Raw genomic sequence first — 12,614 nt, 5'->3', positions numbered from 1 at the left:
CTCCTGGTTTGTGCGCCCCTCCTGGCACCCTGTGCGCACGTTCCACTGAGAAAAACCCCGACAATCCTCTAGGTTGGAGTTTAGTCTTAACTAGGTCTTCCACAAATAAGTCCAGTGCCGGACCGCGTACGGTCTCCGGCACTCCCACTAGGCGGATGTTATTGCGGCGGGAGCGCCCTTCTTGGTCATCCAGTTTTGCCTCCAGTTGTTTCTGCACCCTTTCCAGAGACCCCACTTTGTTTTGTAGCATCGTTGTCTCCGTGGACAGGCTCGCCGTCGTGTCCTCCACCTCTTTCAGCCTGTCATTAATTTTGGACACGTCTGCCCTTAGCAGTGTAATGTCTGTGGAGATCGTACCTATCGACGTTTGCATTTGTGTCAGTGTGCGCATTACATCATGTAAGGTAATCTCCTTAGGCTGACCGGCCAGCGCTTCGTCCTCACTCTTCCCGTGAGTCTCTGGGGTCCGCGACCTCTCTACGCGGTAGGCATATTTGTCCAATTTTCCTGCTTGCGTCCCACGCTGGCCTTTCCCCCCCATTGTGCTTACCCCGTCGCGCGACGTAGTGGGCAGTCGTTAGGGAGGTCGGTAGTCGCCGTTGCCAGACTGCGCCGGAAAGGTCAGCGCTCGGCCTTTCGGTTTTCCCTCCCTCCCTCGCCGCCGCTTGTGCAGGGAGTCGTTGTCCTGTATACGCCTGCTCTTCACAGTTCGTGTTGTGGAATCGTAATGGGGAGCACCGTCGCAGCCCACTGCCGCTGCGGTGTGTCTTTCCGATATGTGTCTCTTTTACAACCTGGTAGGACTGCGAGGGGGGGGGGTCCGGCGCAAAATTCAGTCACCTTTGCCCAGCACGTCGCCTTTCACCAGCTGATTTGCGGCTCCAAAGCACTCTTCTAATATACCAGTGGCCGGTGCGTCGAAATTCAGGCCCGGGCTCACCACCGCATTCTCCGTTTGGGCCAGACCAGCCCGCACCCAGGGACACGCCGTGATCTCGGGCCGCAGACTCAGAGAACAGGTCCATCTTCTCTTCTGGGGCGCCCCCAATTCGCAGGTTCGGGGGGGGCCCGGGCTCCTGTGTCCTCCCCTCTCCGGAGCACCCCAGTCTCCCAATGCGTCCGGTCCGGATTACCTCGTCCCCTCTCCTTTCCACGCACCCCGTCCTGCAGCCTGGCGTCTCCCTGGGGGGCTCCCACCATCACGAGGCCTGGGTCCACGTCTGTAATGCCTCCAGGGAGGTACCGAGGGCCAGCGCGCCTTATTTCTTCGGGCCGAGGCCCCGTTGCGTCGTCTGGCACGCCGCCTCCGTCCCCCGAGTGGTCCCGCGCTGGGCGCCGCCTCCCCGGCCGCGCTCTTCCACTCCAGTCCCCGGTCGCAGTCCCGGGAAGTAGGCCGCACCCCCGGCTCCGCTGATGTGGTCCCTGAGGCGGCCCCGACAGCTCCGAGACAGCGCCCGATTGCCGCCGAAGCCTTCCGACGGTCGGTGCTAACGTTATTTGTCGCCATGGAAGCGGATTAATGGCTTGATTTACGGGGCGAGATGCTAGTGAGCGCGGAGCTCTCCTAGGCTGCGGCCATTGCTGTCGGCTGCTAGCCACGCCCCCCATTGACCACTTTTTAATATCTAGAAACTGCGGGCACTTGGTTGAAGACTGTTTTATACAACCCAGTCTGCTAAGTGATCATCACCCTGTTTTATTGTCGCTAAACTCTAAATTATTTTATAGAGTGAAGACATCCCCCCTTGTAAATAACATCAAAACATCAGGCAAAAATGGGATTTCGATAAAGTGGTCAGGTATAGATCCCATAACCTTTGCAGAGGAAATAATGCAAAAAAATGAGAACCACTTAAAGAAATGCCAGGCTATATCATCTAGTAACATAGATATTGTTTTAGCCTATCAAAATATTTCTGATTCAATCTCGAACGAATTGAAAGTTAAGAATAAGAAAAGCAGAGAGGATTGTCCGCGCTGGTTTAACCATCATTGTTCCAGATTAAATAGGGATCTGAAGGAGGAACTAAAAAGTAAACCAAGGGATAGGGAAAAAATCTGCTGTCTTCGGAAGAATTATAAGCAAGCCTTAAATTTAAGAAAAATAGAAATAAGGGAAAATGCTTGGGATAATTTGATCCAAGCAGCTGAGACAAAGAACTCTATCCTTTTTTAGAAAACTATTGATCAACCCCTGTTTAAAGATGCTACTTCGGCAAGGGTTGATACATTAGTTACACCAGTAGAATGGTTAACTCTCTTTGAAAATATATTTAATCCCTTACAACAGTTGTTTAAAATGGAAGAAAATCGCTATAGTACTCTGACAAATAACCCCAGGATAGAATTATTTACCATTGGAGAGATAAATATAGCTTTAAAAAATAGCGCAAGTGGGAAGGCTGCAGGGCCGGACGGGGTTCCAATCGATGTTTTTAAGCGTGACGAAGAATTATGGTCACCCATCTTAGCTAATTTATTTAATGCTATTATAAATGGGGTGTTACCATCAACTTGGGCCGAAAGTGTGATTGTCCCTATATTTAAGAAAGGAGAAAGAGGTAGCGCAAAATGTTACCGGCCAATATCCCTTCTGGATTCCACCTCCAAACTAATGGGCAGAGTTTTGTTAGCGAGACTGGAATGCTGGATACAAGATAAAAATATTTTAACAGACGCCCAGTATGGTTTCAAAAGTGGTATTGGAACGGTGGAGCAATGCGTAAACCTCGAGTTGCTCATTGGGAAATACACACTGGCCAAAAAAGGTTTACTCCATCTCTGTTTTGTTGACCTAGTGCGTTCGACTTGGTAAATCATGCCAATTTATGTCATACTTTACCAGAGATGGGTGCCCCCGGGAAAATTATACATTTTTTTATCACAGATATATGCCCACCTAAGTTCAAAAATACGTTATGGACAAAAGGGGGAATGCACTACGCACTTTACAGTTACTAGAGGAATTAGACAAGGTTGCGTCCTCGCTCCCCTTTTATTCTCCCTCTATATTAACGGTGTTGACTTTTTATTACAGAGTTTGCAAGCTGATGCCCCTGTTATTAATAAACGTGTTACTCCAGTTTTATTATATTCAGACGATGCAGTCCAAATATTGAGGACTGCAAATGGCCTCCAACTTTTAATAGATAATTTTACCAACTTCATGACCGTAAGAGATTTAAAAATTAACCTTAACAAAACATTGGTCATGACATGCGGGAAAATGAAAACAAAATGCAGAAATCATAACGTTGGGGGAACTCTTATTGAGAGGACATCTACCTTCTCTTAACTAGGGGTACTCTTTAATAGCAAAGGTCCATGGACTGCTCATGTAAATTCCTGTAAACTAAAGCTAGTAAGATCAAGCGAGGCCCTTTTTAGATTCTCACAGAAAATAGGGAACAAGCCTGTACGTGAGATATTAAAAGTATACACGAGTAAGTGTACTACGGCGATTTGTTATGGTGGAACACTATGGGGTATGGCTGATATCTCCTCAATACAAACCCTTGAGAATAAGTTTTTGAGAAGGGTTTTATCGGTCCGAAACTCAACAGCTACCTATATAGTGCATAAGGAGCTAGATGTAGCATATATGAGTGACCTGATTAATGTAGCGGCCCTTATTTTGTGGCATCAAATCTGGACCAAAGAAGAAGCCCATTTCACTAAAGAAGTTATTCTGGATTGCCTTAAATTAGACTATTTTAAGAACATACCATGGTTGCACTATATCGGTGGTCTATTAGCAGAGGGCAACATGGAAATCACCCTCAAAGAGCCCATGAGCATACAGACCTATAGTAAAATGGAGCTCAAGAGGAGTTTTTTGCGATCCAGAGAAAATAAGAGGGTTGCTGAAATTAGCAAAAACTCAAGTGTTAAACTTTATTGTGAAGGACCGATCTTTTCTGGGACTCAACCGTACCTCATCTTTATAAGAAATGTACAGCATAGATTTTACTTGACAAGATTAAGGCTGAGTATGCTCCACTTCTAAGTAGCTTTCCCAGAAATGGCTAAGTGGAGCGAAAATTTGCCAAAATGACCGTGTGATGGTAAAACTCCCCAGAGTACTCTGCATTTGATACTTTTTTGTAATTTTTACCGGGACATCTGAAAATTTTACGCCCAATATTTATTATTAACAAGCTGTATACTTATAAAAGTGCCTTTTATCATGTTTGTAACTTGGAGGATGCATCGATATGTAACGCGGTTATCCTTTTTACACAGATGGCAATCAAAAGGAGAAAGGATTATCTGGAAACGCTAAATTATGAACCTGATTAGATAGAATCTTTATTCTAACATTTTTATATTATATTGTATGTATTTTGCTGACCCCAGGTGATGACAAGCAATCCATATTCGTTTATACCTGCTAATACTTAAAGTTATATAGTGTTTACATTTGTAAAAAATTGTGCTCTGGTGAAAATTCGTGATATGAAGCTGTATTTTTATGATGAGATGATTTTATTGTAGAATGCTTTTATGGATATATATCTATATACCGAAAAAAACTTGTTTTGATTTGATTTGGCATATCTATAGCCAGGGCTGTTATGGAATCAGCTGCCAGTATCACTACATCTCATCTCAAGTTTTTGAGTTTCTCAAGATGATTTGGAAACAGAATATTGTGGTCATGTATAACTTGCAAGCTTTATTCCTTTCTACTATGTACAATGAAAATGGGATATTTCATGTTCTTTACAGCCACTTGCTAGTAAACATTGTCTTATGTATTGTAATAGGTATGTTCCGTCACTTTTTTGCATGATTGGTGCCTAGGCTTGGCATTAGCCTGTACTTTATGTAGTAAATATCCTAACTTAACTAAATTAAACTATTTCGGCTAAAAAATAATTATGGTTTCGACTATAAGTGTTCTTGGCTCGATGGAAACAAGACTAGGCGGCATATGTATCAACATCTCCATTTGCAATTCTCAAATAGCGATTTTTGAGAATCGCTATTTGAGAATTGCAAAACGGGATGTATCTAAAAATTTGCACAAATTTTGCGATTTCTTAAAATTCCTTAATTGCGATTAGCAAATTGCGAAATCGCAATTAAGGAATACCTTCCCATTCATTCCTATGGGCCAGGAGGCCCATAGCAATGAATGGGAAGTCGTTCTCAATTTGCGAATCGCTATTTGCTAATCGCAAATTGAGAATATTTTCAAAGGTGCAAGGGTGTCATGATGACACCCTGATGCATCCCTGAAATCAGCATGTGTGCGCATATGGCGCACATACATGCGTCTAGGCTTAAGTATATATACAACTGATTTTTTCTTCCTTAAGACCTCCTTATCCCTATATTAAGCCTGGGGAACAATCTTCACCAACTCAGTCTTATGTTTTCTGACCTCTGACATTCTTAGGACCGTCCTAAGCAGTGGTAAAACATTAATATATGAGTCAATAATAATTCTGTGTTTCCTCTGAAAGTAACATATTTTTCACTATTATTTTTGAGGCCTTGTTAAGCTTCATGCACATTTCTTGTTATAGTAAGTAAACTGATTCTGTTGTGTCCTGTGTATATAAAAACAACTTACATAAGATCATGTAACTGAATTGTTTGCATGTCGAATGATTGTCAATATAATTTACAGGAACGCATGGACAAGCAACACGCTTTATTACATGACACTGATCAAGGAATAATTGAAGAAACTGGGATTAGGAAACTGCTAGACTACAATAAGCAACATTGTTCTGTTATTAACATATTGGAACAGCTACCAACAGAAAGCATTCCAAATTGTGATTATTGGAATACCAACAATTCAAATATGAAGCAGTATTTACAAGCACAATTAGATATTCAGCGGGTGGTTGACTCAGTGTACCGTAACATCTCACAAAGATATGAAACACCCGCAGCAATGCAGGCTGCTCTGGTGAGCCGCAGTGGAGCACTTTTTGATAGAATAGCTAATACCATCATTCTTGAAATGACTCATCACCTTCAATCACTTTTGTCAGGTGAAGCACAGATTAAACCATGTCCCTCTTCTTCAACTGGTACTGTGGTGGAAGGAGTTCTTGGTGACATCCCCGAACATTGCAAACGGAGCCCACCTGGTAAACAAAAGAAAGAAGCATCAACTATCCCTATTTATTTTGCTGAATTTTTGGAAGATGTTATTTCTGGTCTTCTTTCCAAAATTGTTTTTACTTCAAACGTTGTTGATTCTAAAGGTGAAATGATATCCAAGTGTGGTCTTATTGAGACAGCAGTAAAATTAGTGTACCCTTTGCTGGGAGAAATTAAAAAGTCTCAGATTAAAATTGTAAACAGTAATAAAGAAACATGCAGTTCACTTCCAAGTGACAAGGATGTGAACAGAGCAGTCCATTCAATTTATCACTGTATTTTGAAAGAATTTGGATCCTATCAAAAAGTTCAAATGATTTTGACATGCTACAGCAAAGGGTTTATTGAAAGAATAAGTCGTTTATTATTAGCAGGACTAGATGATTACCAGATACAACCTCCACTTTCAAGAGATTCAGGCCCATGCAAAGCATTAGAAGCTAGTAATATTATTCGAAAAATTAGGAACAAATTTAGACAGTCCAAAACACAGGATAGACCATTTTCACCACTCACTACAATGTTATCTGCTAAGGTTTTGGAAGACATAGTTATACGACTAGTCTCTAAAATGTTTCCTGCCTCTTCCAGTGCTCAGTGCGCTGGTAATCCGAGCAGTTTGCCAGATTCTGAATTCAAAGAAATGATTTCAAAACTTATACATGAAGTTATGATGGAAATTTCAAATCATGAAATTTGGTACACTCAAGATGCAACATATATTCAATGTGTACATGCTCAAAAGGATGCACCTAATGTTGTTGATTCAGTTTACAATAATATTATGGACCAGTATGGAAATCAAATTGCAGCACAAGATAATACCAGTGAAGGTCAAAATATGGTAAAAAGGATATCACGTTTATTAATTAGAGAAATTTCAAACCCTAATTTCATGGCAGTGCAGTCTATTGAGTCATCCTGCTCATATTCATCAGCTTCGGCATCAGCATCATGTGTAGTTGAACATATTCTTTGTGGTCTTGATGTGTCCTGGGATCGAAGCCAGACAACAAACCAAAATGGTGTCAGTTCAACTTCATTTTTGCAAGAAATTATTACAGGGATTATATCAAAAATCTTCTGCGCTATTGTAAATCAGATTATGCAGGGAGAAGATAAAAAAGCATCAGCAGCAAAATTATGTGAATTGACTGTAACAATTGTAAATTCTGTACTATTGGAGATTAAGAATGCTCAAACTCCGATGCTCACCATTTTAGAAGAAAAGAAAATGTGCCCAGAAACACGTAAATCAGTTGTGAATACTATTGTTAATTCAGTGTTCTGTAAAATGTTTCGAGAAAATGACAGTGGTGCAACGTTTTATGTACGCTTAACTCACAGCAGCAGTTCATTTGCAAAAAGAATTGTCTGTTTGATCAGTGCAGCAATAGTTGAAGACCAGTCACAAAGACCTGTTTCTGAAGATGCAGCCTCTCCTGCATGTGTAACTCTAGATGCAGAAAATATTGTTAAAACAGTGGTGACCAATGTAACAGAAGCCAAGAATCAAGGTAAATGTCCAATGGTGAAAATTCCTTCAACAACAAGTGTTAAAGCTGCAAGCGTTGTTGAAACTGTTTTTGATGATCTCGCTCAACCATTTGATGATATTTATCTTTCACAACAATCTGTGACAGTGTTGTCTTCCAGAGTTTTAGAGGAAATTGTTGCACATTTTGTATCCAAGCTTTTCATCCACTGTCCCAATTTGGCCCTGTGTACAAAGGACATATCATCAATATATCATGTGAAAGAAATTACTGAAAGATTGTTAAATTCATTGCTGATTAACATTCCAGAAGAGCAGATACAAATTGTTCAAGATACAAGCGAAATGCGTTACGTACATCCTAACGACTATCAGATTATAGAGAAAGTTGTCAATTCTGTTTACAGCAGTGTCTTTCAGTTATCTGGATCCCACCTTTCGATTTATTGTCACTTAGCAAGAAAGGACGATGCTTTGTCACAAACAGTTGCCAATTTAATGATTGCTGAAATATGCAATTATCATTTTGAGCCGTGTTGCCCTCGTGGTAAGCTGCTGGATAAGTATGTAAGCATAGAATTAAGTTATATTGTACAAAGAGTTCTCAATGATATCAGAGGAATGCCAGCTCACAGTCCACTCATTGAGTCAAACAGCAATGGCCTCTATACACCATTTCTGGAGGAAATCGTTAGCCAGTTTTTAACAAAAATGTTTGTTTCTTCTAACTATGCCCGAAGCAAAAAATGCCGAAGCAATTCATTAGAAGGTGAGCTTAGCATAATTGCTTCAAAATTGATAAATACTGTCTTAAAGGAAATGTTAAGAAATGAAATGTGTGTAATAAAACCCATAGATGAAGAAAATTGCCTACATCCTGAAGATGAAGATTTTATCTCAGAAGTGGTTGATTCTGTCTACATGAATGCCTTGCATGAGGCAGGATCCCCTTTTAATCTTTTCAAAGCCATAACTAGTGGAAGCGCTGTTCTTTCTGAAAGAATTGCCAGTTTAGTAATTAAAGAAATTTTCAAATACCAACTGCCGATTTGTTCAGCTGCAGGTGTCTCACGTGATGTATATACCGATATAGAAGTTACCAAAATTGTAGAAAAAGTTCTAACACATGTTATTGCACAATCCACTTTAGCTGCTAATGCAGAAAACATTGTGGATTCCATAACAGATAAAATCAAGGATACATTAGAAGATGAACTACCAAAAATAATTCCTCATGTTAAAAGTGAACCAGTCAAAATTGATCCAGTCATGGTGGCAGAGCATTTGGCAGTACTCTCCATTAAAACAGAAAATTTTGATCTGCTGAAAAAACAATGTTTGCTTCAATCTGGACATACACTTGAATATATAAGGAACATAGCTTTCTACGATAAAAGTACCTCAGAAGATACTATGGAATCTGCACCTTTGGTTCCTGATTTTGCAGTAGTAAAGAAACAAAGAGTTGCTACTTTAGATAAAATTGGAAGAATAGCAGTTAAACCAAAACAGGTAAACAACAGTTTTATTAATTTATACTTTAACAATGAATAAGAAGTATTATATTGACATATACAACAGAATGAAACAGTTGCATGTTAACTATTTAATTTCTCTGTATATTTTAACATTTTAAGATCCAGTAATCCTCAGAAAGAACGTTGATGGTTATGCTTTATGTTGATGTTTGTATTGACATTTTGGTAGCAAAAAGTGGTTCATGAATAAAAATGTACACATGAGGCATTGCCTCTTTCAATGCACTTCTGAATGAACTTCTGCGAATGTGTACTAACCTTCGTGGCAGGTGACACATTTATCTATCTATGTAAAACACAAATGGCTTGCAATGGTGGGTTGGTCTGCTGAAGCAACCTTGGTGTGCTGTTTGCTAGCTGAACTGCCATGGCACTTACTAGATAGGGTTTTTCTAGCTCATGCTAAGGCAAAGAAGAAAAACGGGAGTGGAACTGTAAGCAGCCGTCATGTCCCATGTTTAGTAGAAAATTTAAGTGGGCACAGAAAAACAGTGCCAACCTACATATATTGGGGCATTTTTGTGCCTGATTTTTCACCCGAATACAGAGGACACCTATACAAAGATTCTAGTGCCTGTGTTGTGGGAAATGATTGATTGTTTATGGAGGAGAAATGCTTTATTCCTCCTCATTTTTGCTCTTTTTATGAAAACCACAAAACACCATGCATGATTATTTATGTGTAGGAAGGTGCCCCTTCCAGAACATAAACAATCTTAAATGGCAACTTGTGACTTCTATGTGTGCTGCTGTGTGCAGCACACATAGAAGTTGCAACTCGTTATTTTTAAAATGATTGTTTATGTGCAAGAAGGGACACCTTCCTGCATATAAACAATCATGCATGGTGTTTTGCTGTTTTCATAAAAACAGCAAAAATGAGGAGAAATAAAGCATTTCTCCTTGTTGCGCCCTGCTAAGACCAGGTTTTCCCTGGTCTTAATTTTGGCGCTGCCCCATATTTATGCTACTCTTGTAAATGTTGGGCAGCGTCCAGGGCCGGACTGGGAACCAAAACTAGCCCTGACAAAGTGCTCGGCCGGCACCCCGTCGGGGTTGGGGGTGCGGCCGAGCTGTTTGCCACGGGCGGTTTCAGCCGATTTTGTTACAGCGGCCGATATTGCAGCTATGCTGCAAAAACAGCCCTGTAACAAAATAGGACCCCACGGGCCCAAAACCGACGGCCCACCAGGGAAATGCCCGGTGCCCGCTTCGGCCAGTCCTGCCCTGGCAGCGTCAAAATCAATGGGTGTTGTGGCAGAACTTCCACCGCAATGACCATTGCATGCCCCTTTCATGCCAAGTATAGCATGAAAGGGTGCCTTATTTACAAGGCAGCGTTAAGTTGCTTAACACTGACTTGTAAATAAGGCAAAGCCCATATCGCCACCACAACGTAAAAAAAAGTGATGTTGCTTCGGACCCACGCCACAGAGACTCCCGGGGCGGCTGCCTTCGGTCCTGAGCCTCGTGTGGCAGAATCTAGCAAAATCTTGCCTATTTGCACAATATCGCCTATTTGCCTATTTTGCACAAACTGCGCGCTGTTTCTAGTGCTTTTAATCTAATTTTAACTCATTGTATTGTATTGTATTTTTTTGTATATGTCCTAGCGTCCTTTGCACTTAGCACTTTGTCTTCTTTCTCCTGAGGCGGAAAGCCGGGAGACTCTCACTGTACTTTCTATTGGGGCTGTGGATCTCGGCTCGTACCGGAGGGGCTCTGGAGCATCTTGTTGGTGCTCCAGGGGTCTCATCCTTGGTCCCACGCCTTCCTTTCTTCCTCATCGCTGCCCGGGCGTCCCGCGCATTGCGGACTCGTGAATGGGGTTGGACGCTCGTGTCGCGGCCATCTTGGGTGAGGCAGGCTTGCCAGTCCGCGGACTAGGCTTGCTGCCTCACGGGCGGGAGCTATAAAGTGAGCATCCCTGCCTCATTCAGGTTCAGACCCACGCCACAGAGACTCCCGGGGCGGCTGCCTTCGGTCCTGAGCCTCGTGTGGCAGAATCTAGCAAAATCTTGCCTATTTGCACAATATCGCCTATTTGCCTATTTTGCACAAACTGCGCGCTGTTTCTAGTGCTTTTAATCTAATTTTAACTCATTGTATTGTATTGTATTTTTTTGTATATGTCCTAGCGTCCTTTGCACTTAGCACTTTGTCTTCTTTCTCCTGAGGCGGCCATCTTGGGTGAGGCAGGCATGCCAGTCCGCGGACTAGGCTTGCTGCCTCACGGGCGGGAGCTATAAAGTGATACGGGGATACCTCCGCGCAGCGGACGCGTTCAGCGGATGCGCCTTTCCCACTCCAAAGGAGCGCCTAAGGAAAGCCCGTCTGCGCCCGTCAGCGTCCCGGACGCGGACGGACGTGGGCGGGGCCGGGTTTTAGAGAGTCAACAACATGAGCATACCTTAGTCTACTCGCCCAACAGCTTCTTGCTCTTGGGCAACACAGTGACAGCGGGTGCTGTACCTTTGACCCTGCTACTCGGCTTAGACATCACTGCACTAGATGTGGCTGGTCACTGAGGGGTAGGTCGACGGATACAGAGGGTGCAAAGTCTAGCCATTCTAGAAACGCATCAACAGAGCTGGCCTCTGCAGCCCGTTCTTTCAGCTGTGCCCTTTTGAACACACGGTCTATGAGCAAACATGCTCTGGACCTGTTTAACTTCCTTGCCGATGCTAAGCCCGCCTGCCTGTTCCTCACAGAAACATGGCTCGGCGAAGCGTCTGGCCCAGATATAGCCAACGCCCTGCCCGCAAACTATTTCATATTAAGGAAGGACCGGAGCACAGGCAAAGGGGGAGGAGTGGCTTTGGTAATAGACAGACGCTTTGAGTGTTCTATTATACCTACTGACGACATTCGAGGGGCGGAAGCACTCGGCTTCTGTCTTACACTCTCCCCTGGTCAATCTTGTGCTGGTCTCTTGGTCTATAGACCCCCTGGCCCGGTTGGATCTTTTAATGAGGAACTGGACGCTGTAATCTCAGGCATGACCGTTCAATTTAAGCATTTTATTCTCCTGGGTGATTTTAATATCCACTTTGATAAGACGGAGGCGTCTGATACTATAAAAATTCTGGATATTACTAGCCCACTAGGCCTTTTTCCCTATGTCATGCTGCCCACCCACAACAAAGGTCACACCCTGGATCAGATTTTTTCCACCACTTTTGTGACAGTTGTGCCCCCTCTCCCAGTGTTATGGTCTGACCATCTTCTGGTGGCCTTTAATATCCAGGCACAAGCCAGTAAGTCTAGCAGAGATGCGGGATGTCTAGCCCTGCGGTCGCGTCCTTTCCACTTAGTAACCGTGGAAATGATCGATCAGTATCGACAAACCCACCCCTGCTCTCTCACGAGCAATCTTGAATCAGACCTCGCGTGCTTTCAAGAATGGCTTGTACGGTGCCTAGAGGCTTTAGCCCCGCCTAGGCAGCTGTCAAATAAATCCC

General features: G+C 42.8%; 1 protein-coding gene across 7 annotated transcripts in view; it reads left to right on the top strand.

Annotated features, from left to right (window-relative positions):
• LOC146822587 (fibrous sheath-interacting protein 2-like) overlaps nt 1-12,614 on the top strand; it is a 638,078-nt gene that overhangs the window by 325,989 nt on the left and 299,475 nt on the right. For 4 of the 7 annotated variants that reach the window (XM_085606749.1, XM_085606750.1, XM_085606751.1 and 1 more), the window contains exon 1: nt 5,642-9,127. The exons of the other annotated variants lie outside the window; for them this stretch is intronic. In XM_085606749.1, the coding sequence (XP_085462875.1) occupies nt 5,642-9,127 (3,486 nt within the window). Of the gene's footprint in view, nt 1-5,641; nt 9,128-12,614 lie in introns of those variants that run through there. 7 annotated transcript variants of the gene reach the window in all.

The sequence above is a fragment of the Triturus cristatus genome, chromosome 5_2, assembly GCF_964204655.1.
Source record: "Triturus cristatus chromosome 5_2, aTriCri1.1, whole genome shotgun sequence".
NCBI classification, from domain to species: domain Eukaryota; kingdom Metazoa; phylum Chordata; class Amphibia; order Caudata; family Salamandridae; genus Triturus; species Triturus cristatus.
Note: the sequence above shows the minus strand (reverse complement) of the source record. Positions and strands in the feature narration are given on the sequence as shown.